The sequence below is a fragment of the Pyxicephalus adspersus genome, chromosome 11, assembly GCF_032062135.1.
Source record: "Pyxicephalus adspersus chromosome 11, UCB_Pads_2.0, whole genome shotgun sequence".
NCBI lineage: Eukaryota > Metazoa > Chordata > Amphibia > Anura > Pyxicephalidae > Pyxicephalus > Pyxicephalus adspersus.
Genome location: NC_092868.1, coordinates 57,095,909 through 57,121,079, shown reverse-complemented (window position 1 = coordinate 57,121,079; position 25,171 = coordinate 57,095,909). Strand labels below are relative to the sequence as shown.

Here is a 25,171-nt window from a genome sequence, read left to right as displayed (position 1 = left end):
GCTAGGAGGTTAAGCCCTATCAGTCAATGGTAGGGCAGGATTAAGCCAGGGACTAATCTGCTACTAAAATCCCCTTCAGCTGTGCACAGCCTTGGAGAACATGCTGGGGATGCCGAAAAGGTCCATCTTAGGCTGCACGGCTAAATGGAAGCAGGAGTTACTGCAAGCTGCTAAGCAGAGGGCAGACAAGTAATTTCTTGATCTTTACACTGCTGCATGCAACAGACAGGGTGTGATATACTATGGTGGTATAAAGAGTGGTATCGGCCAGCTAACCATTGCCTAACATTGCAATGGTGGAGAACAAACATTTGCAATATCATCCTAAAGGAAGAAAATGGGAGGTGGCACAGAGTTCTAACAAGAACCTAATGCTACACCAAGAACACCATGTAACTAATCCTTGGATTTGCTCACAATGGATAATGTGTAACTCACATTCATTTAACTCAATTAACTTGTTGTTTTTAAATATTTGTTGAAAGTGTCTTCCACCTTTAACTACTTTTCCTTGTGAGCCATGATGAATGTAAGAGCTTTATAATCGACAAGATTGCTTGCATTACTTCTTCTCTGCACTGCAAAGTAATCTATGATGAACCCCAACTTCTTGAGGGTGTTTTTTGCAAACTCCTCCTCATAGTTTAGGACATGGTACTTGTTCTCCCCAATTTTAAAGTAAGTCATTTTTGATGTCCCTAGTAGTATGAGGTGACCTCCAATCCTCAGATGCTTTGATATCTTTTTCAGGTTTTTCACATACTCATCTTGGTCTTTGCTAATTACATCCAATATCCATGCACTGATGACGCAGTCGGCAAGAGGGAGCACCAAGGGGTGAGTTATATTTTCTTTTTCAAGTTTACACATAACAATGTGTTTGATGGTTGTCTTCAGAGACATTTCTTTGTCAGGAATTTTGTTGCTGAAAAAAAAAAAGTAAGTTTTAAAATGTGGACCTGACTGCTAAACTTTAGCAGCTCCTAAGACTGAAAGCGGGACCTGGCTGTCAAAGTGACAGCCAAGCCTTGCCGAGTTTACCAGCAGAAGAGGCCCAGCTGCTAAGGAGGACCAGTGCATACTAGGTGTACCCTGGAGTTTTCATGTTGTATCTTCTAGGTCTTTATATGATTTAGCAAATTATTATCTGTCCTTGTAACAATCGCAAGTTATAAAAACAAAGTCATACAAGAGGAAGAAAGTTCCAAACAAAATGTCATCAGGACACCTGCTCAATTGTTCATGAACGTTTTTAAGGGAAACTAAAAAGGTAAAAGTTTATTTTTAGTCTTAAACACAATAAATAAAATATACAAAAACCTTTAACGAAACCTTACCTCTTCCCTTCTAACTTGATAGCAGTGGATGATGTGTGAGTCCAATCAAAAGCTCCAGTGCGATCGTTCAGCCATCTCTGCAGTTCCATTACACATTTTTCACTGAACTTCAAGATGATGATATCCTCAAAGAACTCAGAGGCTGCAAAGAGGTGGTGGATGAAGGAACCGATACTGATGTCAATCAAAACCTTTCCTGCCACAAAACCTGTAAATGAAAATGTATTGCATGTGATAATACTTTCTCTGTGCTTAATAACACATGTGGGTGTTATACTTTTTTTCAATATACCGGTAAGTTATTTATTTAGTGCAAAAGAGTAATTAATCCAGACTACATAATGATCCCTCCACAGAGGACCGGTTCATGACTGGCAGAGCTCTGAGGGCTGGGCTAAATGATGCAGGTCTTCATTCAATCTGGAAGACTGTGAAAATTGTAGCAATAGTTTTTACGGATTTGGACAACTCTGAGATGAATACTAGTGTTGCAACTGTGTTTTTCTAAATGTTTAAAAATACCAAATATTTCAAACATATGACACTTTTGCCCAATTAGAAAACCTGTCTTCTACTTTCTTGTGTTTCAATGTCATATCAGAGGTACCTCCGGAGAAGTAATTCTCGTCATATAAGCATTATATCATTATCATTATTAGTCATTACTCAGATTGAAAAAGTAAAGGAACTATTCATTATCTCACTGTAAGGTCCTGTACAGCACCAGTGCTCACCAGACACCAGTCCCCCAATCTAGCGCCACATTCTTCCTATAGCAAACCCCCATTCATCCTCGACGACTAGTTACAAGGACCCACCACACGTCCCAGGACCCAGTCCTGCCCATAGGACTTCTGTACACAAAAGATGGCATCTGGAAAAGGACTGACAGAGAACAAGGAGCCCACAGATAACACAGTACAGGAGAGCCCAGAAGAGGCAATTCCAGAAAACAGAGCCAGATGAAATACACAGGTAATCTATCCTCCAAACAAGGTATCCAAGGGAAAAGACAAAACAGAGGCGGGGTAATAGGCAAAGGTCAGTCCAGGCAGTATACAATCTCACAGTCAGGAAACAGGCAAAGTCAGCAACAGTAAATCCAACAAATAGCACAACAGCAGCAGGTCAGTCCAGATTAATGCTACTACATGCAACTGGGGACTGTGATCATAAGACGATACCATTCTATCAGCCATTGATAGAAGAATAGAGCTAGGCAATAATCTGCTTCAAAAACCTCCTTCAACTGTGCACAACCTCAGATTATGTTCCGGGATGCCAAAAGGATACATCTCGGGCTGCATGGCTAAAGGGAAGCAGGGGATGCTGCTATTTCCGTGTTCTCCTCGCTGCTGCTCTGGACAAAAAAACAAGGTGTGTGTGCACAGCACAGAATCGCTGGCCAGATAAGCATCTCCTAACATATACATTCACTAGAATCATCAATAAACATATCACAATAATATCCTGAATATAATGACATATCATACAATTAGATTATTTAAAAAAAATAGAATATTTATTTAGCAAAGTGAATTATTATCCCCTATTACCCATATACACATGCAAGGAGATACTTCACATTGCAAAATGTACAGCCTATATTTCTTTAGCAAATAAACCCCAATAATCTATTTAGGTATTCTTGTCCAATCTTAGAAGCCAAATTATTCAAAAAGTGAAATAGTTAAAATTATTAAAACAAAAGGGCTCTATTTATAAATGAACCCACTTATTCACATTCAAATGAACCCAATTGTTCACATTAGATTAATTAAATCACATTTTAATTATGGAATCCAGTGTAATCAATAGGTTTGTTCCTTCCAGCCCTCATAATATATAGTATACATACCTCTGCTAAACACGTAATGAAGATTTATCATGGGAAATTTTAAACAATCTTCCCCAAAGATCATCTCCACTTTCTCAGAGAAGAAGTTTTCAAGGTAACCTCTGGCATCGAAATTATCTTGGTAGAATTGTTTTGGTGTGGAATCCATCTCTAAACACACTTCAACGCGATGATTTCCATCCATTTAATATCTTATTTGAGAAATCAGCTCATATTTATTGTGACCCAGCTAGGGTAATCAATTAGTTTGTGATTTATTATTACTATAAGATAGATTATTGTTACTATAAAGTTGTTTGTAATATTTACAAGTCGATCATGCGGATTCACCTGATTGAAACTTTACTGTTGCTTACTCAAGTAGGCCTGAGAAATGGGGGAATTACTCAAAACATGTGGATGGGAATTAAAGGAATATGGATGGAACTTAAAGGAGTGTGTGGTTACCCTGGTGCATTATCTGATTTTCCGGTCAGAGCACAATTCATTTGTCAGAAAGCAGAATTGCTTGTTTCTCTTCCTAAGGACCTCAAGTAGAGAGCCAAGGACATTGAACCATTGAAAACCATTGGTCATGGTAAGTACTGCTCTTATGGTCATTTAGTCAACAAGATAATTGTTGATCTATGTGAGTGCAACCAATGATTTCAATAAAATAATAAAGTGGTTCTGATGGTAATTCTGTTGGGTGCTCTAATTTTGTGCTGGTGTTTAGGAGTATGTGGAACCTTTTGCTTACAAAACTTATCTGTAGTCAATGATGATAAATAATTATATTTCACAGTCCCCAACTGCTTCCCAGTCTGTTAAAGGCGTCCCACAACGTTTTTTATTTTTTTATTTTTTGTTAACCTTTAATCAAGTAACTTTTTGGTTCTATGCTTTAAATGAGCAACTAGGCCAATACTCAACTGCTTCCTGTCCAATATCAGTACTGCATGATGATCACACTAGGTAATATTTAGACATTCAATATGTGTTTCAATAGCTTCCTTTAGGTTTATTTCTTTGTCCTGAATTTCATCACTTAAAGCAAAAAGGGGCAATGTTACATTCAATCCAGAGCTGTGTCCCACAGTAATTATTTGTCACCATTAGATGACCAGGATCATTCAACCCACGTCCTCTGTAGGTTGTCATGGACCTAAAGAACGCATTAACCTTCAGTAGAGTTATATTTTTGAAGACATTTGAGGCTGAAAAAAATGGTGAATTAAATGCTGACATCAAGCAAAATATTTCCGAAAAGCAAGCCTGCAGGGTTGATATAAAATGATATGTGTTAATTAGTGGTAAAACTTTTTTTAGTGGTATTACCACTAATCACAGTGGGGAATGATGAATTTCCTATGTTGGGTCAATAATATGGGCACCCTAAAAGGGTAATTAGGGTAGCCACTGGATCCTATAACTGTTCCTTTTTATATGGGGATAAAATATTACACAGACACATTTAACAGACTGTTAAGAAAATCTATCACTTTACATAGACTATGATGTATTTTAATGTACAATACCTTCTTGGGAAAAGGGTCTATGGCATAGAAAAAAACCCGATATTCGACTTATCAATGAAAATTTTACCTTCTCTTGTTTTTTTTCCTCTAGAATTGCATTGTTCACATACAATAGTTAAAAATGTGTATACTTGCCACTGTTTAACACATAAAAATTAATCTTGGGAAATTTAAAAGCTTCATCTCCAAACTCCTTGTCTGCATTTTTAGAGAAAAAGGTTTCAAGAATATTCCTAGAATCAATTCCATGTATGTGGTAGAATTTCTTTGGTGCAGAATCCATCTTGCAGACAATTAAATTTCACTTTTTTGGTTTTTTCTTTTTAGTATATTTAACATATCCAGGAATTCAATTTATATTTATAAGGTAAATCTAGTTCAATGTTGTCATAACTTTGTTTGTTAGGTTAACACGACAGTCACAGCTAACTCATTACCTTTTTCTTCAATCAATATTGACATAAAACACATGTTGATATTTTTAGGGTAATAATGGGGGATTTAGGCTGGATTTTGCATATTTTAATGCATACCAACCCTGTCAGTTAGGTCTGTTTTAAAAACAATTGCTTAAAAGTTCATTTGCTAGGTAAAATTTTATCTTTTTGAATGTTTTTTTTAAAAAATATCTTTTTTCTTCCCCTCTCCTCCTTGTGAGTGTTGCCCAAGAGTCAGACTTTGGATGGGTTCTCTCTATACACCTCCTCACTCAGCAGGTCATATGCTAATATATATGTTACCAGTATACAACTCTATAATTTATTTTTATCACACCCTTTTCTTATGATTATATACAACTTTGCCACTTATCAGTTCTTGTATCTTGTTTAATTTAATATAGTTTTATACTTTATGTACTTATGGTTCTGTACATGGTTCTGTACATGGTTCTCCTTAATCCCCGAAGAAGCCCATCGGGCAAAATGTGTCAGGTTTGGAGATCCTCAAGTAACGTTTTTCATATAAACTTTTCCCAACACCATTCTTACTTTTTGAATTTAATCAATTATTATAACCAGCAGTTTAATGTCTATTACATGCAGTGTGCCTGACGCTTTGTGACTATTGAAGGAGGGGAGAAAAAGCAGACATTTTAGGGCAATGTTTTTATATCAGTGTCATTACGTTTATTAGTGTGTACAAAGTAAAAAATGAAATAAAACAGAAAATATATTTTTCACAGAAACCTAATATACTAGATCCATATTCCAGACATAGTATTCCTGCTGTCCCCATACAGGTGATTTACAAATCACTATTATTATTCAAATTCATGCCGGGCAACAGTTTAAACTCTTTAGTTTTCCTGTCAGTGAGCAACCTCTATTTTTCACGACTATTGAAGCTTATTACTAGTTCATGTTGTTGTTATATCTTGTTCCTTTTTTCATATTTGTACAGTTAGCTTTTTCATATTGTATGTGTTTGTTGGTTAAGCATGTGACACTTTTTGATTTTTGTTTGCTTTTTTTTAATATTTAATTAACAAAAGGGTATTTGCTGTTCCCATGGTGGGTGGATAGGATGGGTGGATATAATTAATTAAGGGGGCATTCCTAGGCAGGCTGCATTTACATGGAGACTATTCTAAGTAATATCCTAAAGAGATCTTGACCACAGGTAAAAGAACTGAAGACAAACAAATGGCAAAGGCGGGAACTTTAGCTGAGGAGGAAAGTCCCAGATGATCCTGATTGTTCTATAGGCAGGAAATGAGTATAGAAAGTAACATTCCCCCTAGGAGGATGTGCCTGAGCCAAGCTCTAGAAGTCCATAAGCCTAAAATGGGCCAAAAATGGGTTACAGTCCACCTTGCCCCTTCAGATTTCAGTAAGTGGAAGTGTGGTTATATTGGGGTAAACTGGGGTGGAGGATGAGTTCATTTTGTAGGAATGTGGGTCACTTCTTTCTAATGGCACGCATATTACCCTTAGCCCTAAAAAAATGTTTGTGCTGTTCAAATGTTTAAAACATCTATATGCGCTAAGAAAAAAGCATATTTTAAAATCACTTATTTCTTTCCTGTTGGGCAAGAGTTAACTGAGTTCAGCTCCTCTACATAGGCGCCTATATAAAGGCTTACGATGCCTGATTGGAGGATCCGCCTGGGGGTAAATATTGTGGCCCTGATTCATCAATGAAATGCGCGTACGCTGGATGTGCGTACGTTCGCGCTTCCGGTGAGCCGGTTTCCCGCGGTCCAGGGCCGAGTGCGATAGTACACACGCCTTCACTGCCAGCCGGATTCCTGCCTTGATAATGAGCAATAGGGAGCGCGAATCTGCCAAGTAAAGCGATTAGATTTCAGCTGCGGGATTAAGGAGGATCTGTTAAGGTAATGGTGAAATCATAGCAATTAATTAGCGCACACCTGCTCTCTGTTCTGTGCGCATCTACAGTCTATTACAGGTCAATTAGAATCTTTAATGCTTCATCTTCTTTTGGGTAAGTGCTACTTTTTTGGGTTACATTGTACTCATTACCAAAATTATTAGTTATTGTTACATTTGTTGCACTGTTTTCATACTTTTTGGTTTCCTTTGCAACACTGCAAACTACCGGTAATTGAGATCAAGCTGTATATATACTAATTAACACTTCATAATATGTCATCACACAATAGTATGAATTGTAAAACCTTGTCACCAAGCATTTGTGATCTAACTAAAATGTCATTGTAGTTTGGCTTGATAGAAATCAAATAATTGAAAAAAGGATTATTGTCAAAGGTGGTTTAAAAAAACATTTAGTGATTTCACTTGTATATATATATGTCAAAATACATTTAAATGCATATAAATACATATGCATTTTCATTGTAATCCTCATTATTGTTAGTTTCATCCTTTGCTGCAATGCTTTTGTGCCTGGTTTGTAATGCCAGTTTCTGTTGTTTAGCAAATCTTCTGCAATGTTTTGTCATTTTTAACATCCTCACCTCTAGAGACTTTTGAGAAAAGCAGGTTGTTGCTTAGACTATGCACCCCATGCATGTCTCTGCCAACTGTGCTGGTGACACGGAGGGTCCACCATCCAACCCTGTGATAATGGATTCCAACAACACTGCACATAGGCAAGAGGTAACCGCTCTTCAAAGCTAAACATTACAATGTCCCTGGTGGATACTATTAGGTTCAGGTTATTGTTCTTGGTTTGGCCACAAAAAAATTAATAAACAGGAGTTAAAGAGTATTTCTGTTAGCATGCTATGCTAGACATAGGTGCAACAATCATACCTATATATTATACGGTGATCAGAGGTTCTGCCATAATGTGTCAGTCTCCTCATTTAATAGTACTAGCTGAAACTGAAAATCCCAAGCATAATCAAATTAATGTTTTCTTCCATTTTACCTAAACGCCATTGTACAGGCATTTGTTGAATTACATAAAAGTACATGTGTTGGGAGATAGGAACTATATGAGCCCCATTCTAGGCAAATCTGTACTTGGGTAGGTGAGAACCATATTTATTCTCAGAGGAGGACCTCTAAAATTATCTCTGCCATATTTGATCTTGGCATAGGTGCACAGAGGAGGTCTTGTTTCTCTGGTCAGGTATCATAGAATTTTATTTTAATGTTGTATTTTAATATGGTGGCTACAGATAAACTTAATCTGAAGTTTTCAATGCAATATGATCCAAAACAAAAACCTTTTTGAATGAATATTTCCAGTATCTTAGAAAGCAATTTGAATTGAAGGATACTTGTTGAAAAAAGCATAAACATCCAAAAGAGAAGAGAAGTTTGTAACGACAATTATTATTTTGCACCATCCCAGTACTTAATTGCTGCACGACTTTAGTGTGCAAAGTATGGCATCAGAGAATGAAGGAACCAGGAGTGTTATGAAATGCGCATCTGTCCAGCAACTCTGTGCTGTGCACCATCGCAGTATGAAACACTGTTTATTCTGTCCAGCAATGTCATTTGCAGCAGCCAGGAAAACTAAGATAGCAGCAGCCTCTGCTTCCCTTTAGTTGTGCAACTCAATGTATTTTTTGCATCTCCAGCACCACTCTATGAGGCTGTGCACAGCTGAAGGGGATTCAAAGGCAATTGGCTCCTGACTCAGTCCTGTGCTGCTATTGGCTGCTTGGGCTTTATAGCCCCTCTGCTCCCAGTCACCAGTGCCTGTTGTAGCGTATAGCTGGGCTAATCTGTGCTTAAGTTTGTTTTTGTCCGATTTATTTTTGATGACCTTGCCTCTTCCTGACAACCCGCTTGAACTCAGCCTGGACCAACCTTTGCCTGTGACCCTGACTCTGCTTGTGCCTTTTCCTTTGTACTTCATTTGGTGGACTGATCTCTTGTGTATGACCACCGCTCTGTATTCTGGACTTTGCTATGTTGGAATCTTGTACTGCTTTATCTGTGGGCTCTTGGCTTGCTGTCCAGACACCATACCTTGTGCAGTAAGTCATTGTGGGGAGACATAACCAATCTCCCGAGGCTGAGCGGGGGCTTGCTATAGGTGAAGACTGAGGTGTTAGATTGGGGAACTGGTGTCTGGTGAGGACTGACGCTGATGAGAGCCTTACAAGGAGCCCATAGGAGCAGGACAGGGGACACAATGAGAAGTCAGAAAAACCAGGATCAGTAAACAGACAACAGAGTACAGGAGAATCCAGAGGCATGTCAAGGAAACGGCAAAATGCCACACAAGTATCAGCCCACCAAACAAGGTGTCCAAAGATATAGAGAAAGCAGGCATATATTGGCTGCAGCACATACGACTGCTGTACACAGCTTCAGTATATGTGCTGGGGATGCTGAGAAAGCAGAAACAAAAGTGTCTACCCACCTCCCACCCAACCAACATCCACCCTCAGATTTAAACCCTATTTTTTACTTTGTTTTCTTTTTGATGAACAGTAACGTTCTGAAGGACTTGCTAAGAAGTGGCCTTATGCATTAATGGTTTTTGGTTGTTTGTTCACTCTAACCACCTGTGACGCCCTGGTCCAGAACCTGTACTCGCCAGACACCAGTCCCCCAATCTAACGCCCAACTCTTTGCATACAGGAAGCCCCCACTCAGCTTTGGTAAGCTAGTTGCACCATCCCAGCAGATAGTTGCCCCCATTTTGTGATGGTGTCTGGCAAAGGAGTCAGAAGCAGTAAATAAATGAAAAACACACCAGCAGCAGTTCAGCCTGGGTTAACAGTACAACAGGCATGGGTGACTGTAAGCAGAAAGGCTTTAAAGCCCTAGCAGTAAATGGCAGGACAGAATTGAGTCAGGAACTAATCTGCTCCTAAAATCAGAAATAAAATTCAGCTGTGCACAGCCTCAAAGTGTGTGCAGGGGATGCGGAGAAGGTAATCTCAGGCTGCACGGCCTAGGGGGAAGCACGGGATGCTGCTATTTCCTTGTCCTCCTTGTAACACTGCTGCACAGGCTCATTCCATAAAAGCTTGCACACCATGAAATTTGTTCCACAAGATCAAGAGAGAGGGAGAGGGAGGAAGACATTTTGTGTCAAAACATGTATCCCTTAAACATATGGATGCGTTTCGCGAAGCTTATTGTTGGTTGGTGTGTTATCCTAATCTATGTTGCTACATTTCATACTTTGCTTACCATCTAGCACAATAGCTGCTTTTGTTTTTTAAACTTTGAATGTTTCGATTTCCATCTTGCAATTAACAAGTCAGTGTTAACCTCCTAAGCGGTAATCCCGAGTGTGACTCGGGCAGGATTTTACTTGCAAAAACTGGTAATCCCGAGTCACACTCGGGGTTACTTTGACCTCAAAAAACACATTTACCTTGCCTCGTCACCGTCCCCCGGCGTCCTGCTTGTCCCTGCAGGTCCTTGGTACACTTCCTGCTTCTCAGTGGGGTTTCCCGTGACGTCGGTGCGGCCGGGAGTTAGCATTATATTCATATAATATTTATATTATATTATATATATTATATTATATGCTGCTGTACAGTTACATTACATGTTAAACTGTATATATATATATTTTTAATTAAAAAAAAAAATGTGTTTTTTAATTATTATTATTATTATTATTAAGAAATATAGCCTACAATGTAAAATAAATTTCCATGCAAAAAAATTGTATCACTTTTTGCACGGAAATTTGGACAGAATCAGACCACTAGGGAGGTTAATGTTATGTTCCTGTGTTTGTAGCCATATTGTTTCATTGCAATAATATGTCTTTATTACCACCTTTAAATGTTTGTCCTGCATAAATATTTTCTACTCCAGTTTTCCACCCTTGATAGGTCCATATTGCATATTGGTTTTGTAAGTATTTTTTGAATGCAATATTTCTTGGGCCATTTTTGAAATATTTTGGCCTTATATGGAAGTGTGGGTTTACATGTGTTTGTGTGTTTTTTTTTTAATTTTGCCAATTTTTAGTTTTATTATTAATTTATTATTACTTAAGTGCTTACCCTCCCTAACAGTTCATTTCTTTCTGGTTTTATATGTCTAAAAGCAGTACATTGCTTTTCATGAAAATTTATTTTACAGTATAATATAATAGTATGAGTATAATAAAGTTTGAAACAGAAAATCATGTAAAAATAATAAATTGAATAATTTAAAAAATCTATTTAAAATTTTTTTCCAATTTTTTTTAAATAAAAAAATATGTAATATACTCATACTAATATATATACTGTAAAATAAATTTTCTTAAGAACAAGTTACTGATTTTACACATATAAATCCAATGTATTGCATTCAATGCAGTTCTTTTGTATTGAATGCAATACAAATCCCCCCCCCCCCCCGGCGTACACACTCACCGACGTCACCGGGAACCCCCCGGTGACTCATCAGGTGCAGAAGCCAGCCAGAGGAAGAAGAAAGAACACAGAGATTCCGGCGATGGACGGGGCGGGATGCCGGCAGATCAGGTAAGCGCTGTATTTACTATTACTTCCCATAGGTTTACCTACCCGAGTGTGACTCGGGGTTACCGCTTCCAGCAACTTTTTTCTCACCCAGGTAACACTCGGGGTTACTGGTAATAGTTGAATCTATTCTGTAACTGGATGATAACATACATTGATTTTGACCTCTAGGAAGGCCTCTGGAATGTTGCATTACAGGCTAGTATACATTCCTGGATGATATTGCTTCTGGTTAAAGGAAGAATCCACCTTTATGTGCTTCTACTACCATGCTGATGTAAGGAAGTGAAGTTATTGTGGGACAAGGTCTAAAATGGCATTCAAACTGCATAAACACCCTGAAAGGCTAGAAAAGCAAGAGGATACGTTTTGCACAAAGTATACTTGATCCTGGAAGTTTTATATTCTAATAATATTTGAATTATGTAAACACCTAAATGCATTTAATCCAATATTTAATGAGCAAAATTAAGTTGAGCAACAACAGAACATCTGTTCATTTCTAAGAGTGCTTGGTCCTGCTTGTGAGCTTGTCAATAAATGTGCTTTAGATTTCAATAGGTTTTTATTAAGGAATCAACGTAATATTCAACATTAACTATGATCATAGACATCCTACAGCACATAGCAGGTTGATCCATTTTCACTTTTTTCTTTATATAAACTAAAAAAAAAGGAAAAACTACAACTGTAAAGTCTAGCAAATAAAGGGCATAAGAAATAGAATCAGAAAAAAAAAACAAAACAAGTACAAAGATAAACAGAAAAAAAAAACAAATGACAGGATGTATCCCTTCAAGTATAACCTTTCACAACACACATTTCGGGTATTGTAACCATACCCTCCATCTTTTAACAAAATGATCGTATTGGTTATGAATAAGCACATACGTTTTTTTCCATCAAACATTGTATGTTTAGATCACAAATCACTTCTGCAAATTTTGCACTCAGGAGAATATGTACTAGAACAGTCTTGACATCTATGGGAAAAGTTTCCAAATGAACATGTAATAGCACCATGGTTGGTTGAAGCAAAAGGGGTGTACCCACAATATCAAACATTAGCCCAAAAACTTTATTCCAAAAAGGTCAAATAAGTTACAATACCATAATAAATGGTGTAGTGTACCTACGGTCCCGCATTTCCTCCAACATTTATTGGAGTGTTGAGTAGATATATAGGACAATTTAGGCGGTGTAAGATACCATTGGTTAACAACTCATTGGAAAAGGTCCGAATGATCCGCACATTTAGTAGAGTTGTGAGTCAGTACCAAAGCAGCAGACCATTGTGATGAAGATATTTGAGTCTCCAACCTTTGTTCCCACTTTTGCATAAAATGGGCTTTACAAAACACAGTACTTTGGTTTAGGTACCTATAAAACACTGTAATCCCTTTCTTCCCAAAACGTGGATTATCCAAATATGAGTACATAGAACTATATACAGAAAGTCTAGAAAACATCTGTAGAGCCTCAAACAATGTTGAATTCTAAGATAAGTAAAATATTCTGTTGTCGGAATATCATATATCTTTTGTAATGATTGAAACGATTTGATAGAGTGAAAAAAGTACAAATCTTTTCATCTTTCTCACCCCTCTATCAAGCCATTTAGATAGTTTTAAATGGGTCATAAATAATTCTAAAACTTTGAGTTCCGGGGTAATTTAATTATTAGTATTTGTCTGTGAAGCTTGTACTTTGATAGAATGCAAAACCTGTTCGGAACTTTGTATAGTAGGAAAAGGGATGTTGGGTACAGGTAAACCCAATTTCATCGCTATAAGCAGATGTTGGAGATGGACGTTGTTAAAAGTTTTGGATTCTATCTCCACCCACCTTTTGTCGCCTGACCCTTGCCACCAGTACAAAAGTTGGGAAAGTACAGCCGCAAGGGATTATTGGCGGACATCTGGCAGAGTCATTCCCCCTTGTTTTTTATGTTTGCACATAAGTGACATGCAGCATCTTGGTTTTTTGTTACACCAGATATACACTGAAATAAACTTTTGCACTGCAATGAAAAATTTTGTGGGGATAGGAATGGAGACTGTCCTAAACTTATATAAGAGCTTGGGAAGTACTAGCATTTTGAATGCAGCGATTCTGCCTGATACTGAGAGTTCTCCCTTATTCATTTTACTCAATTCTGCTGGGAGAGATAACAAAAATGATCTATAGTTAGGATCATAGAGAGCAGATGTTGCTCTTGCTAGCAAAACCCCCAGGTATGGAATTGCAGAAGATTCCCAACAAAAGGGAGTTTTAGCCTTCAGACAAGTAATACTTTTTTGTGACATTTGCAGTGGTAAAACGAGGTTTAGAAATCTTACGTTTGTAATATGAAACTGCGCTATATTAAGTACAATTTGTACAGTTGTTAATGATCTATTTGGGTTTGTTAACATGAGTATAATATCATCTGCAAACAGGCTTATTTTGTGCACAGTATCAAAAACAGAAATGCCATGAATATTCGGGTCTGAACAGATACGTTCTGCCAGGGGTTCTACTAATAAGGTAAATATTATGGGTGATAACGGGCACTCCTGAATAAATGTGCTTTAGCGTTGTGTTTGGCAACCTGGACCTCCTTCCATCACCATCAGGCATGTTAGAGTGAGTATGCAAGTGAACTGGACAAGGCCAAAAAATTACCAATGATTACATTTACATTGTAAGAATGATTAAATAATTACTAACCAATAGAGACCATCATTTTAAAACAGACACAAAAACATTGCAGCAACAGATGAAGCTAACAATAATGAAAATGACAAAAAGTCACATCAATGCATAACATCCAAGCAAACTTACTTGATTAATCTCCCCCCCCCCAAAAAAAAACCAGTCCAGTTAAAATAGTAATAATGAAAATGCATTTACATACATATAAATGTATTTTGACATATACACAAGTGAAATCAATAAATGTTCCTTGATACATATATTATAACATTCTTTGGCAACAATAATTTTTCTAAATAATTGATTTCTCTAAAGCCAAACCATAATGACATTTGAATCAGATCCAAAATGCTTAGGAACATTTTGTTTCTTTAACATTCATACTAATGTGTGATGACGTATTATAAAGTGCTGGAATCAGTTTGCAGTGTTGCAACCAAACAAAAAAGTATTGAAACAACAACTGCAGCAAATCAAATTATAAATGAAGCAATTTTCTGAATTAGTAAATGTAACATTTTGTCTTTTTTATTATTTTCTAGGTCCCCTATTAGCTGCTGCAATGTGGAACTCTTTATCAAGCACAGCAACACAAAATTGTGCCTTGTGCCACTGTTCTCCATTTGTTATATAGGTTTGCAATGATATCTGCTCTCTGTAACAGACAGGGCAAGGTGTGCCAATGTGTCTTCCTGTGTTTGGATTAGTTTTTCTGTGTGCATGTGAAATCCGAGACCCGAACATAAATTGGTAACCTTCTGAGTTCTAAACTATGCTCAAAAAACAAGACATCTGGATAGGAATCGATTCTGACTGCATTTCTCTGAACACCTTTTCTTTGCAAAGCTACAAGCTACAACAATTATTGGCTGCCATCAGTGGATCACTAATTAATTCTTCTGGTTGCATTTTAATTGCATCTTAGCAATGAGATGAATGCTGTTGGCTCCTACTTCCCCTTGCATGCTACAATGAAAATAGCAGCCCCATAATCAGTGAGATCGCTTACGTTACGTCTCTTTTGAACTGCACAGTAATCAACGACTAAACCAAGTTTACAGAGAGCGTTTTTAACACCCAACTCATTGAGTTTCAAGCGATGGAGCCTTTCCTTTCCAACAGTGACATGCGTTGTCTCTAATGAGCCCACAAGTAAAAGTTTGCCTCCAGGTTTTAGCAGCTTTAAGATCTTCTCCAGATTCTTCATGTATTCATCTTCATTTTTACTAATGGATTCCAGTAGGAACATACTAATAATGCAGTCAGCAAGAGGTAGATCTACCGGAGCAGTTATGTTTTCTCGTTTAAAATCACATTTTAAAATCTGCTTAATAGATGACCTAAGCTGCATTTCTTTTTCATGAAACTGGTCTCTAAGGAAACAAAAAAAAAACAAAGACACACAATGAGAATACCAAGAAAACTTTGCAATATTTTGCTGTGTGTAAATTGACAGAACTCTGATAAGTGTGTGAGCATTGCCGGAGAAAGTAAAAGACATCTGCCCCCACAGAGAAGGCAAGGGGCAGCTGACTGAGGAGCATTGTTTTCAAATACCCGGATTGACTGACTATGGGTCAGAGTATAATGTCAACCCTTATGGCTTGCGTGAGAAGGCAGGGCAATTTCTACAATGGACCAACCTTGCCTCGATGAGCCTGCCCCATCTTAGCTAAAAATCATAAAGCACAGAAAAATTTTGAATAGTTAAAATTTGTCCCCTTGGACACTCCATCCAGCAATTTTGTTGGTGTTATATTTGTACAATACATAGCTTTTAAATTTACATGAAAAGTCAATGGATACGTTTAGTAAACCCATTTGCTCGCTATAACTTTATTTATATAACCATATATTAAAATAATTTTAACATTTATATAAAGTAAAACAACATTCTTTTTGAAAAAGGAACAAAACATGTTCCTATAGATCCCCACGACCCCCCTAACCTGTTAGTTAAGGTGTACTTCCAAGTGTTTGATAAGAAAAAAATCAAAATCATTGTCCTTAACAGAACTAAAAGAGTTGAAGTACATCCTTCCTACTTCCATGAATGTTAAAGATGTGAGTAGCAGCCAGATGCTGCTCATTAAATGCTCTTGATTATTAATTATCAGCTAAAGTAAGCACCTCTATTAAAGCAAACACTTTTGGTCTGGAGTAATTAGGTTTGTGTTTTCTCAATAAGCAGCATAAAGGTTTCCCCTAAAAAAATTCAAGATATCAAAAAGAAACAACATGGGGCAGAGCAGAGTACTCGTGTACCTTAGCATGGAATTACTGGCAAGTTAAAAAACAAGTTAAAAACAAGATACTTAATTTAGTGTATAATACCAATAATAAACATTCCATGTACATGGATTAAAGCATAGGGCTCAAACAAAAGGACTCAGACATTACACATTATATAAATTAAAATATAGCTATACCCAAAAATGTCCTATAGTGTCATAGAGGGTGCTAGGTTATTGTCAACAGGAAAGATGGTACTTCCAGGAGTCAAGTGACCAGCACATTTAAATGAACATATTCCTCATATGGAGACATACTTTAGCCCAATGGCATCCAAATATTACACTGCTGACCCACATGTCCTTGTTTTCACAATACTAGGATGAAAGACTTAAGGAAAAGACAAAGATCTTAGAGAAGTAATGGTTGCTGCCCATCAATCTGGAAAGGGTATAAAGACTCTTTTGAATAATTTGAAGTCTATCGTTCGGTGGGAAATATTGTTCAGAAGTAGAAAAAAATCACAATAATTGCCAATTTTCCTAGGCTATTAATTATTTAGGCAAGTTTTCAGGAAAAAATGCCCCATCCCACTTCAAGGCAGTAAAATTAGAAAAAGTCTGAACACGTATTGTTTGGAAGGGTTGCCCGGAGAAAGCCTCTTATCTATAAGAAAAAACAGGGCAATCTGGTTTAGGTTTGAAAAGTTCAATCTGTACAAACCATAAGACTTTTGTAACACTGTTCCTTAGACAGATGAGACTAAAGTGGACATGTTTGACCATAATGCACAGCACCATACACATCATATCGGAACAAACACCACCTTGCAGTCTTCCATATAGCAAAGTATTCTACAGTCAAATTTGAGGCCAACTTTGCCATTGCTAAAGCTTGACCAAAATTGGTTCATGCGTCAAGATAATGACAATCAATTCCAGAACAGGTGAAAACAAAAGAATCAAGGTGCTACAATGGCCAAGACTAGATTGTAAGTCAGAAAACCTCCATAAACTGAAGTAATGTTTTAAAGAAGAATGGGCCAAAATTCTAAAATGTGAGCGACTGATTGTCATACAGAAAAAGCTAACAAGCTACAAGCTAATGAAACATGGGGGCATCTTTTTCACACATGGCTACTCTATTTAGCAAAACAATGTTTAAAAACATGTTAAATAAAGCTAAAAAGTGAAGAGCTGTTTTAGGACAATTTACCTTTTACCTTCTAACTCAACAGCGGCAGATGACGCATGGGTCCAATCGAACGCTCCGGTGCGGTCATGCAGCCATCTAGTCAGTTCCATGATACATTTCTCATTGAATTTTAATACAAGAATTTCTTTAAAGTAATTTGAGGCAGAAAAAAGCTGGTGAAGAACTGACCCAACGCTGATGTCCATCAAAATAGTACCCACAATTCGACCTGTAGAGAAATTACAGATTTTGGTATTTCAAAAAAAAACGTATAAACGTAAAAAAGTTTTTTTTAATCAAAATGATCCAATTTTTTTCTTTAGGAGCTGCTAGGGGAAAATAGCTTAACGTGTAATGTAGAAATGTGACTGGTTGCTGTGGCGTACTGGAAGACAGAATAATCCTGCTGCTTTATCCTTAATTTGTTTATTAATATTTTGCTAATTGTGGGATAATCACCTTTGACACTGTATATGCTCAAAAAAAGACATCATTTACCCAATGTACATTCTGAGAGTCACTGACTGCTCAAATAAATAAATTGTATTCTGATCTTGGTCCTGTAATTAAATAATAACTTTATAGTTCAGTGATAAAAAAGTCATTGTAATTGCAGGTTTTGTCTAGTTATACCCTGAAACCTGAACATTCAAGGTTCACGTTGTCCCACTTTCCTCTTCCTCACTAAAGGAACCTCTCTCCTGCACATGCGGGCAGTTCTGACTCTGGGCTGTCCAATCCACTGGCCAATCAGAAAATAGCCTTTTAACTATCCCTGGCTATTTAGCTAGCTCACACACAGCACTCAGTGTTCGCGCAACGTGTCTCTATTGTGCTCCTAGTTCTGTGAGCTTGTTCCTGTTCACCTGTTGGCTAATTCAGTGTTGTTTCTGTCCATCTCCTGCGTTAACTCCTCGTTGCCTAGTCTGTTGGTTCCCAGCCAACTTCAATGTGCTCTTCCAGTGTTCCTGTCTGTCTGTGGATATCCCTGAGTCACCTGTGTCTCTTGTTGCTTCCAGTGTCTCCTGTGTTCTCTGTGTCACTGGTGTCTGTCTCCTGGATCCCTGCTAATTGACCCCTGGCATGTGACCTGACCTCTACCGCTTGCTGCCTGCCTCAACCACGGCCTTTCTCGACTATATTTCTGCTTAGTGATTTGGTACTGTGTTTTGTCTGCAACCTGGCAGTAACCAGTGGCGCAACATTCTCAACATTCTCACCATCAGAGGCTCTGAAAAAGACCTGGTTAACCACTTGGCCTTTGACCCTGCTGTCCCTCTTCCTCCACAAATATGGTATTTTCTATTATTGTTTTTGTTTCATTGTTTGGGTTTAGTAATTTAGGGTTGAATATTTGATGGTACTTTTATATTTATTTTATATTGTTAATGGCCTGTTATTTCAAGGTTCATAGTATTTACTTGTTATTAAAAGTCATGTGGTATCCTGTGGTTTTGTGGTTGTTAGGCTTTCTTACTCTTACTCTTACTGGAAGAAAGCTGAGGTTTGGTTGAGCCTCATTGTATTTAGTCAAATTTAGCAAGAGGCAGCTGAGGACATCTGTGGATGGATAGCTATTCATTGGCAGTATGACTGAACAGTACAGCTGGGTGAATCTTATGTCAATATGCTCTGTAGGGACTGCCAATGCTGAATGGATAATTGCTGATATAGGGATGGCCAATGCTGAATCCTTGTGGGATCTCATACTTGGACTCTGGAAAGGTAAATATTAGTTAAAAAAAGTGCATTAAACCTTTGTACGACAAAACCAAACATCTGTTTTCTTTTAACAGTTGCAAAGGCCATCATTGTGGAAGAAGGTGTTATAACCACAAAATGACCCTGGTTTTCACAAAGTCTGAGACTATTGCACAGCCTATTGGAATCTGGAGGCCCCCCCTAATGAACCAAGTTACCTTTCCAGATTCCAGAAATGTCCAAATTTGAGATCTTATGATGAAACGTTCAGCATCTAATTTCTCTGTGGTATACAATGACAGTCACATTTTAACTGAAGGGACATGGTGTGTGTGTGTGTGTGTGGGGGGGGGGGAATCATATTCCCAATCCACCTTTAATGAATGTATTATTGATATAAAACAGAGAGATGCCTACCAGATAACCACACTCCTAGACCCCCACTATTGCAGCAAATTTGGAAAATGTTGTAAGCTTCTTGAATGGGAAACAAAACTCCACTATTAAGTAAAAACATTGTACAGCCACTCCAGGACAGACTTTTCCTGTAAGGTGCATTCCAGTGCCTTGCAGCAGCACAAGGATTAGTTGGACCAACTACAGCCTTTTGGATAATCAGTTACCAGTTAGAAAATCAGAGAGAGCAGATGGTAATAACTTATCTATCTTCCCTAAAGTGCCATAATACTTAACGCCAGGACAAGAAACTGGATGTTTGGCTAGAATTGTGTAAAAAAATGTCATCCACGTGCTTGTCTACCCATTAGTGTTATGTCAGAAAAAGTTTTTAGTGTGGCATATGGAATTCTCACCTTAATGTACTACGTTGTCTTCCCCCATGATATTCCTGTAAAAATGTGTGTTCTCAATACATTTAGATGGTAATGAAACAAAAAAATGGACAGGGCAATGTTCCTGTTATTAGCTAAATTTCTAATTTAGACTCACAATTTTTGACCATTCTAACCAGAATCCATTGGACTTGGTTGGAGTTTTCCTGCTGAACCTTTTTTGACAATAACTTGCCTAACAACCTTTAAAATAGAATAATTATTAAGATTTGTCCCCTATTTTAATGGGGTTTTGGCGTTAAGTTCATTTTTTTTCGACAGTAATAAGGAATTGACAAACCCTCTCCAAACAGAACACAAAAAAAAATATAAAAAGTAATTACAATTTTCATGGAGGGGTGAATTCTATTTGGATTCTATTATTTGGAATCTATTTGAATTAGAGCATGTCCTGCATCCAGGACCTTCAAATAGGTTCAATACAAGAACAAGAAGAAGCAATTACATTAGGAAAGTAGTACTCCTAGATATAAGTTTTACTCTTAGTTATTTGTTTTTTATATTTTAGTTTTATCTACTGACATACTGTACATACCACTGCTTAACTGGTAATGAAAATGCGCCATTGGAAATTTCAAAGAATCATCTCCAAAGATCATGTCCTCCTTGTTAGAGAAATATAAATCCATATAATTTCTACAGTCCATTCCATGTATGTGATAGAATTTATATGTTGTAGAATCCATCTGTTCTGTGATGTTAAACAGCCCTCAATTCAACCTCTTGGTTTACCCTTTTTATAAATCTTGCAAACATTGGAGTTCGTTTTATATATGTCTGGAATAAAGTTGTAATGTTCATTAGTGTGCCATTTAAAATATTTGCACAATAATTATATTTACAAAACAGTCATGAAGATACAGTTGACTGACACATGATTGCCTTAAGTGTGCATTGGTCAAATAGTGAAGGAAGAAAATATCTTACCTCGACTTCAATGACTTTTCCATATTCAAAGTAAAATGTGATAGATAGATAATGTAGGTTTGATGGGTATTCCGAGCATGTAGTTTGGTTCTTCTCCAAAGACATTTAAATGTATCTGTTTTCTCCCTCTTTAATTAAAACTGAACTAAATTCCAACCAAAGAATGTTGGGTATAGCTGCTTGCTGTTGCAGACCTTCACTGCTACTTTACAGGAGTAGGAGCTTCAACTGGGCAAATAGCCTCATCCAAGATGGCGAACCACATTTCTGGTAAGGCACGTTCTACTTTTCAGGGCTCTTCTTCACCCTCAAATGCTCTTCCTGGCAGGGCCCCAGGCTGCTTCACAAAATGTGACACCTCTAACCCAGCTGATCTATCTGGTAGGTCTAACTCCTGCTAGTACAAACGTACCCTCAGCATGAGGCCAGAACTCCCTGTTGTAACCCTCCAGGCCCTCAATAAAAAGCCCAAGGGGGAACAGGGGGTTGTGAAGGAGAGGTGTCAGTGGAGAGGGCAGGGAAGACAGATTGGAACGATTACATGCAGAATGCCATACCTTCACGCAGCGGAGGTGAGAGGCGAATCGGGGGAATATTGTTTGAGAGCAGATGAAAGGGTCCAGACTCTATGATCTAGTGGGGATAAGGCCTGTTCAACCTGAACTAAAATTTTAAAAGATCTTTGTCATTCAAGTATCCGGAGGAGGGGGAGCAATAGGAATCATTCTGAAAACATATAGGAGTTTTGGCAGAGTCTATTTTCAAAACATTCATCCTGCCAAACCAGGAAATAGTACAATGCTTCCACTGATCAAGATCCTTAGCCAGGATCTTAAGCAATGGGGTGTAATTAAGGGCGTACAAGGTCACCCCAAGATAGGTGATATGAATAGTCAACCAGATAAAGGGGAAAATACAGGAGATCTGGGGACCAAGGGCTTTAGACAGGTTAACATTCAAGGCCTCAGTTTTTGAATAATTAGATGTATTTTTAAGTTTCAAATGTACCCATTTGACATTTAAAAACAAAAAACCATCATTCCGTCAGGGAGGTTAAAACCCATTACTTGAAGATATTTGAAAGTTTCAATGGGAAAATACCTGCATTCTAGAAACTCCTTATCTCACCCAATTTCCATGTATTATCAAGAACACTATTATTATTATTGTCTCTCCCTAATAGTTGCTACAAATTGGTATTTTAACTAGCACAGTAGCTTTACATAGTGGCAAGCCTTGTATGTTTTTTTATTATTATTATTTTCTAGCTCTCAATAGCTGCTGCAGTTTGGCACTCTCTATCTGAAATAGCAACACAAAACAATGCCTTGTGCTACTGTCTACTTAAAAAATACGCAATAAAGAAGGGTTTTTTTCAGGCAAAAGAACAATTGTATTAATACATAATACATTACACTATTATTAACAGTAATTATTAATTAGTTTCGCCTGGCTTGGGCTTCTTTAGGGCTAATGGTACATTTTGTGAGGTTGTGCGCAGTTACTTGGCTGTATCTAGGTTCATAAAAAATATATAATGTAAATATAAACAACGACCAGTATGCATATAAGTAATCAACATTTGCAAAGTGACAAAATATGACCAAAAAAAATAACAATTTGAAGATTGTTGGAGATCAGTAGGATTATAGACCATTACTAACTTATGGAAGCTAATGTAGGGAAGTTTTTGGACAATATAATACTGAATGCTGATAACATATAACCAATATAAACTGTAAAAAGAAATCTTTATACAGATGGCATCCAAAATGAGTACATAAAAAAGCCACTTACATGTTCCTTGGAGGGATAGCGTATGTATTTTTGAAGCTTATAAAGAAACACAGTAACCCTTAGAGGTCAGGAAAAGAAGCCCCCAACGTAGAGGGACAAATGATTGAGGTGTCAACTCAATGGAAGGACCTAAGATGTATATAATGATAGTTTATCCAACAAGAAAATAAAGATTATTAATAAGTTGCTAAGTTGTTGAGGAAGTGTAATAGCAATAAAGGTAAGCATAATGATGAGATTACACAGGGTGAATAATAAAGAATGAACTTTGTAATCAATTAAAGTTGGGTATATAAACTGGTATATGGTGGTAGAATAAATTATGGTATGATAAAAAAAGACAAAGAGAAATAAAAAAGACAGGCACAAAGACAATTAGTTAGGTATAAAATTAATTATAACTTTATTTAGGTACAAAAAACTTTAAGATAACAGTAAAACACTGTTACAGAGTAACAAAAGAAGGTGCTATAGCCACACCATATGTATCAATAAACAAAATCACAAGTCATGAATCAAGGAACGGGGTCTCAGCCCTACGCGTTTTGACCAGAAGGGCTTCCTCAGGGTTTACAGAGGCCCTAAAACCACAATAACGACTAATTAGAATCACATTCAAGATAAATATTTAAGTACCAATATTAGTGGATGTCTAGATATGGATAAATATTGGTATAGTATATACATATTGTAAAATATTATGATATAAAATGTGTAATTGAATTATTCATCTTTGCTAAAATATATTTATAAAAATTAATTTGTTATAATAAAATTATTATACTTTTATGATGACTAATAGAGAAAGTATAGTGATTTTATGAATAATGAGATGAAGTGAGTGATCCAAATGTCTGAAAGAATGGAGGGTACCATAGGATAATGAGGTCAAAAATTAACCCACGTGTGTTTCAAATTGGACCCAAGGCTAAATGGCACAAAAGCTGTTAAAGGCAAACTTTATGTAAACAATGGAAATTTCAAATTCAAACACTTTGCTTATCAAACATGTTAGTGTAATGCGCCTGGGCACACAAACCACAACCAACTCCAGATACACTTAAATCAGGCTTTATTCAAAATCATACAGCACAGCAAGGGTTAAGTCCAATAAAGCGAAGTACAGGAGGATAAGGCAAATGCAGGTCAAGAACAATCCGAGGTCAGGGCAGGCAGCAAGCAGAATGGTCAGTAACAATCCGAGGTCAGGGCTGGTAGAGTTCAAGCAGGGTGAGTTTCAGACCAGGTCACTCAGGTAATGACAAACAGATAAACTTTAAACCACATAAAGACACACCCAAGCACACTGTGATAACAGAGGCTATATCGGGCAATGGTGTACAGGACAGGCTCTCCTTAAATGGCCAGGATGACCAATGACCTTGCGCCACCTGGCACCGTCTGATAGGAGACTAGGTAAATCCCCTGCGGCTGATTGGCCGCAGGGAATTCAAACTAACTATGTCCCGCCCCGGGGCGAGGCAGCCGAGTGCCACGCCCTCAGGGGGTACAAGAGGAACGCATGGTGACACGCGCACCTCTTCCCACAGCACCCCTAGGACGTGCACTACTTTGCACTTGCAAAGGAGTGCTGAGAGCAGGAATATCATTAACCACATCTAAAGGGATGCAAGGGCTGCTGCCTGGCTGAACAGTGGTTTGGCCAGGACGGATCCCTCCGCCTGCAGAGAGAGACAAGCTGCGAGTAGAGCAGCAGCCTTGGCCATGCTGCCTGTTACAGCGGCGTCTCCCTCTGTGGCTGGGAAACCCAGGGACACCGCGGGCTCGCAGGGCGGGTAAGTTCCTTACACTTAGTTTATTATCGCAAAAAACACTGTCAACTACAACTGAATAAAGCACCCAATCTAGATTTTGACTCCCTTCTGTTGTCTATATAGGAGAATAACACCTAGGTGTCGGTCATTGGTGGCGAGGGCACTAATTTAGTGCTCTTTGCAAATCCTCCCCACCCTCGTTAGGACCTTGTGTAGGTTACACAGAGTCCTGGACCCCTCTTTTGGAGGAGGCACCCCAGGAAATAAAGGTTTCTTTTGGGGGAGCTATCTTCCACTTTTTTTTTGGGTGAGTGGGGGCATTGAGATGGGGAGCCTAAAAATGCATCGCAAAAGACCCTTTTTGCAAATTGTCAATGCAGTTGTATTAATTTGTTTCTGTACCTGAAC

The 25,171-nt window shown here is 37.7% G+C and overlaps 2 protein-coding genes across 2 annotated transcripts; both read right to left on the bottom strand.

Annotated features, from left to right (window-relative positions):
• Positions 1-501: 501 nt before the first annotated feature.
• Positions 502-4,995, bottom strand: LOC140340767 (nicotinamide N-methyltransferase-like). The gene is made up of 4 exons (XM_072426147.1): positions 4,915-4,995; positions 3,196-3,268; positions 1,338-1,545; positions 502-925 (listed from the first exon to the last, which is right to left on the bottom strand). Exons 1-4 carry the CDS (start codon positions 4,993-4,995, stop codon positions 502-504), a joined length of 786 nt encoding a protein of 261 aa, XP_072282248.1.
• Positions 4,996-15,235: 10,240 nt separating this feature from the next.
• LOC140341506 (indolethylamine N-methyltransferase-like) lies at positions 15,236-20,950 on the bottom strand. Its single transcript, XM_072427327.1, has 3 exons — positions 20,800-20,950; positions 17,734-17,941; positions 15,236-15,659 (listed from the first exon to the last, which is right to left on the bottom strand). The coding sequence occupies exons 1-3, from the start codon at positions 20,948-20,950 to the stop codon at positions 15,236-15,238; spliced, it is 783 nt and encodes a 260-aa protein (XP_072283428.1).
• Between the last annotated feature and the right edge of the window lie 4,221 nt (positions 20,951-25,171).

What these genes read in the sequence shown, in the direction of transcription:
- LOC140340767 (XM_072426147.1), bottom strand. Translation starts at nt 4,995, where the DNA reads ATGGATTCTGCACCAAAGAAATTCTACCACATACATGGAATTGATTCT. An exon ending in AAACCTTTTTCTCTAAAAAT is followed by an intron (nt 3,269 to 4,914) that starts GCAGACAAGGAG and finishes TTCTTCTCTGAG; the next exon opens with AAAGTGGAGATGATCTTTGG. An exon ending in TCATTACGTGTTTAGCAGAG is followed by an intron (nt 1,546 to 3,195) that starts GTATGTATACTA and finishes TTTCATTTACAG; the next exon opens with GTTTTGTGGCAGGAAAGGTT.
- LOC140341506 (XM_072427327.1), bottom strand. Translation starts at nt 20,950, where the DNA reads ATGGATTCTACAACATATAAATTCTATCACATACATGGAATGGACTGT. An exon ending in TCATTACCAGTTAAGCAGTG is followed by an intron (nt 17,942 to 20,799) that starts GTATGTACAGTA and finishes ATTTCTCTACAG; the next exon opens with GTCGAATTGTGGGTACTATT. An exon ending in GTTGAGTTAGAAGGTAAAAG is followed by an intron (nt 15,660 to 17,733) that starts GTAAATTGTCCT and finishes TTGTTTCCTTAG; the next exon opens with AGACCAGTTTCATGAAAAAG.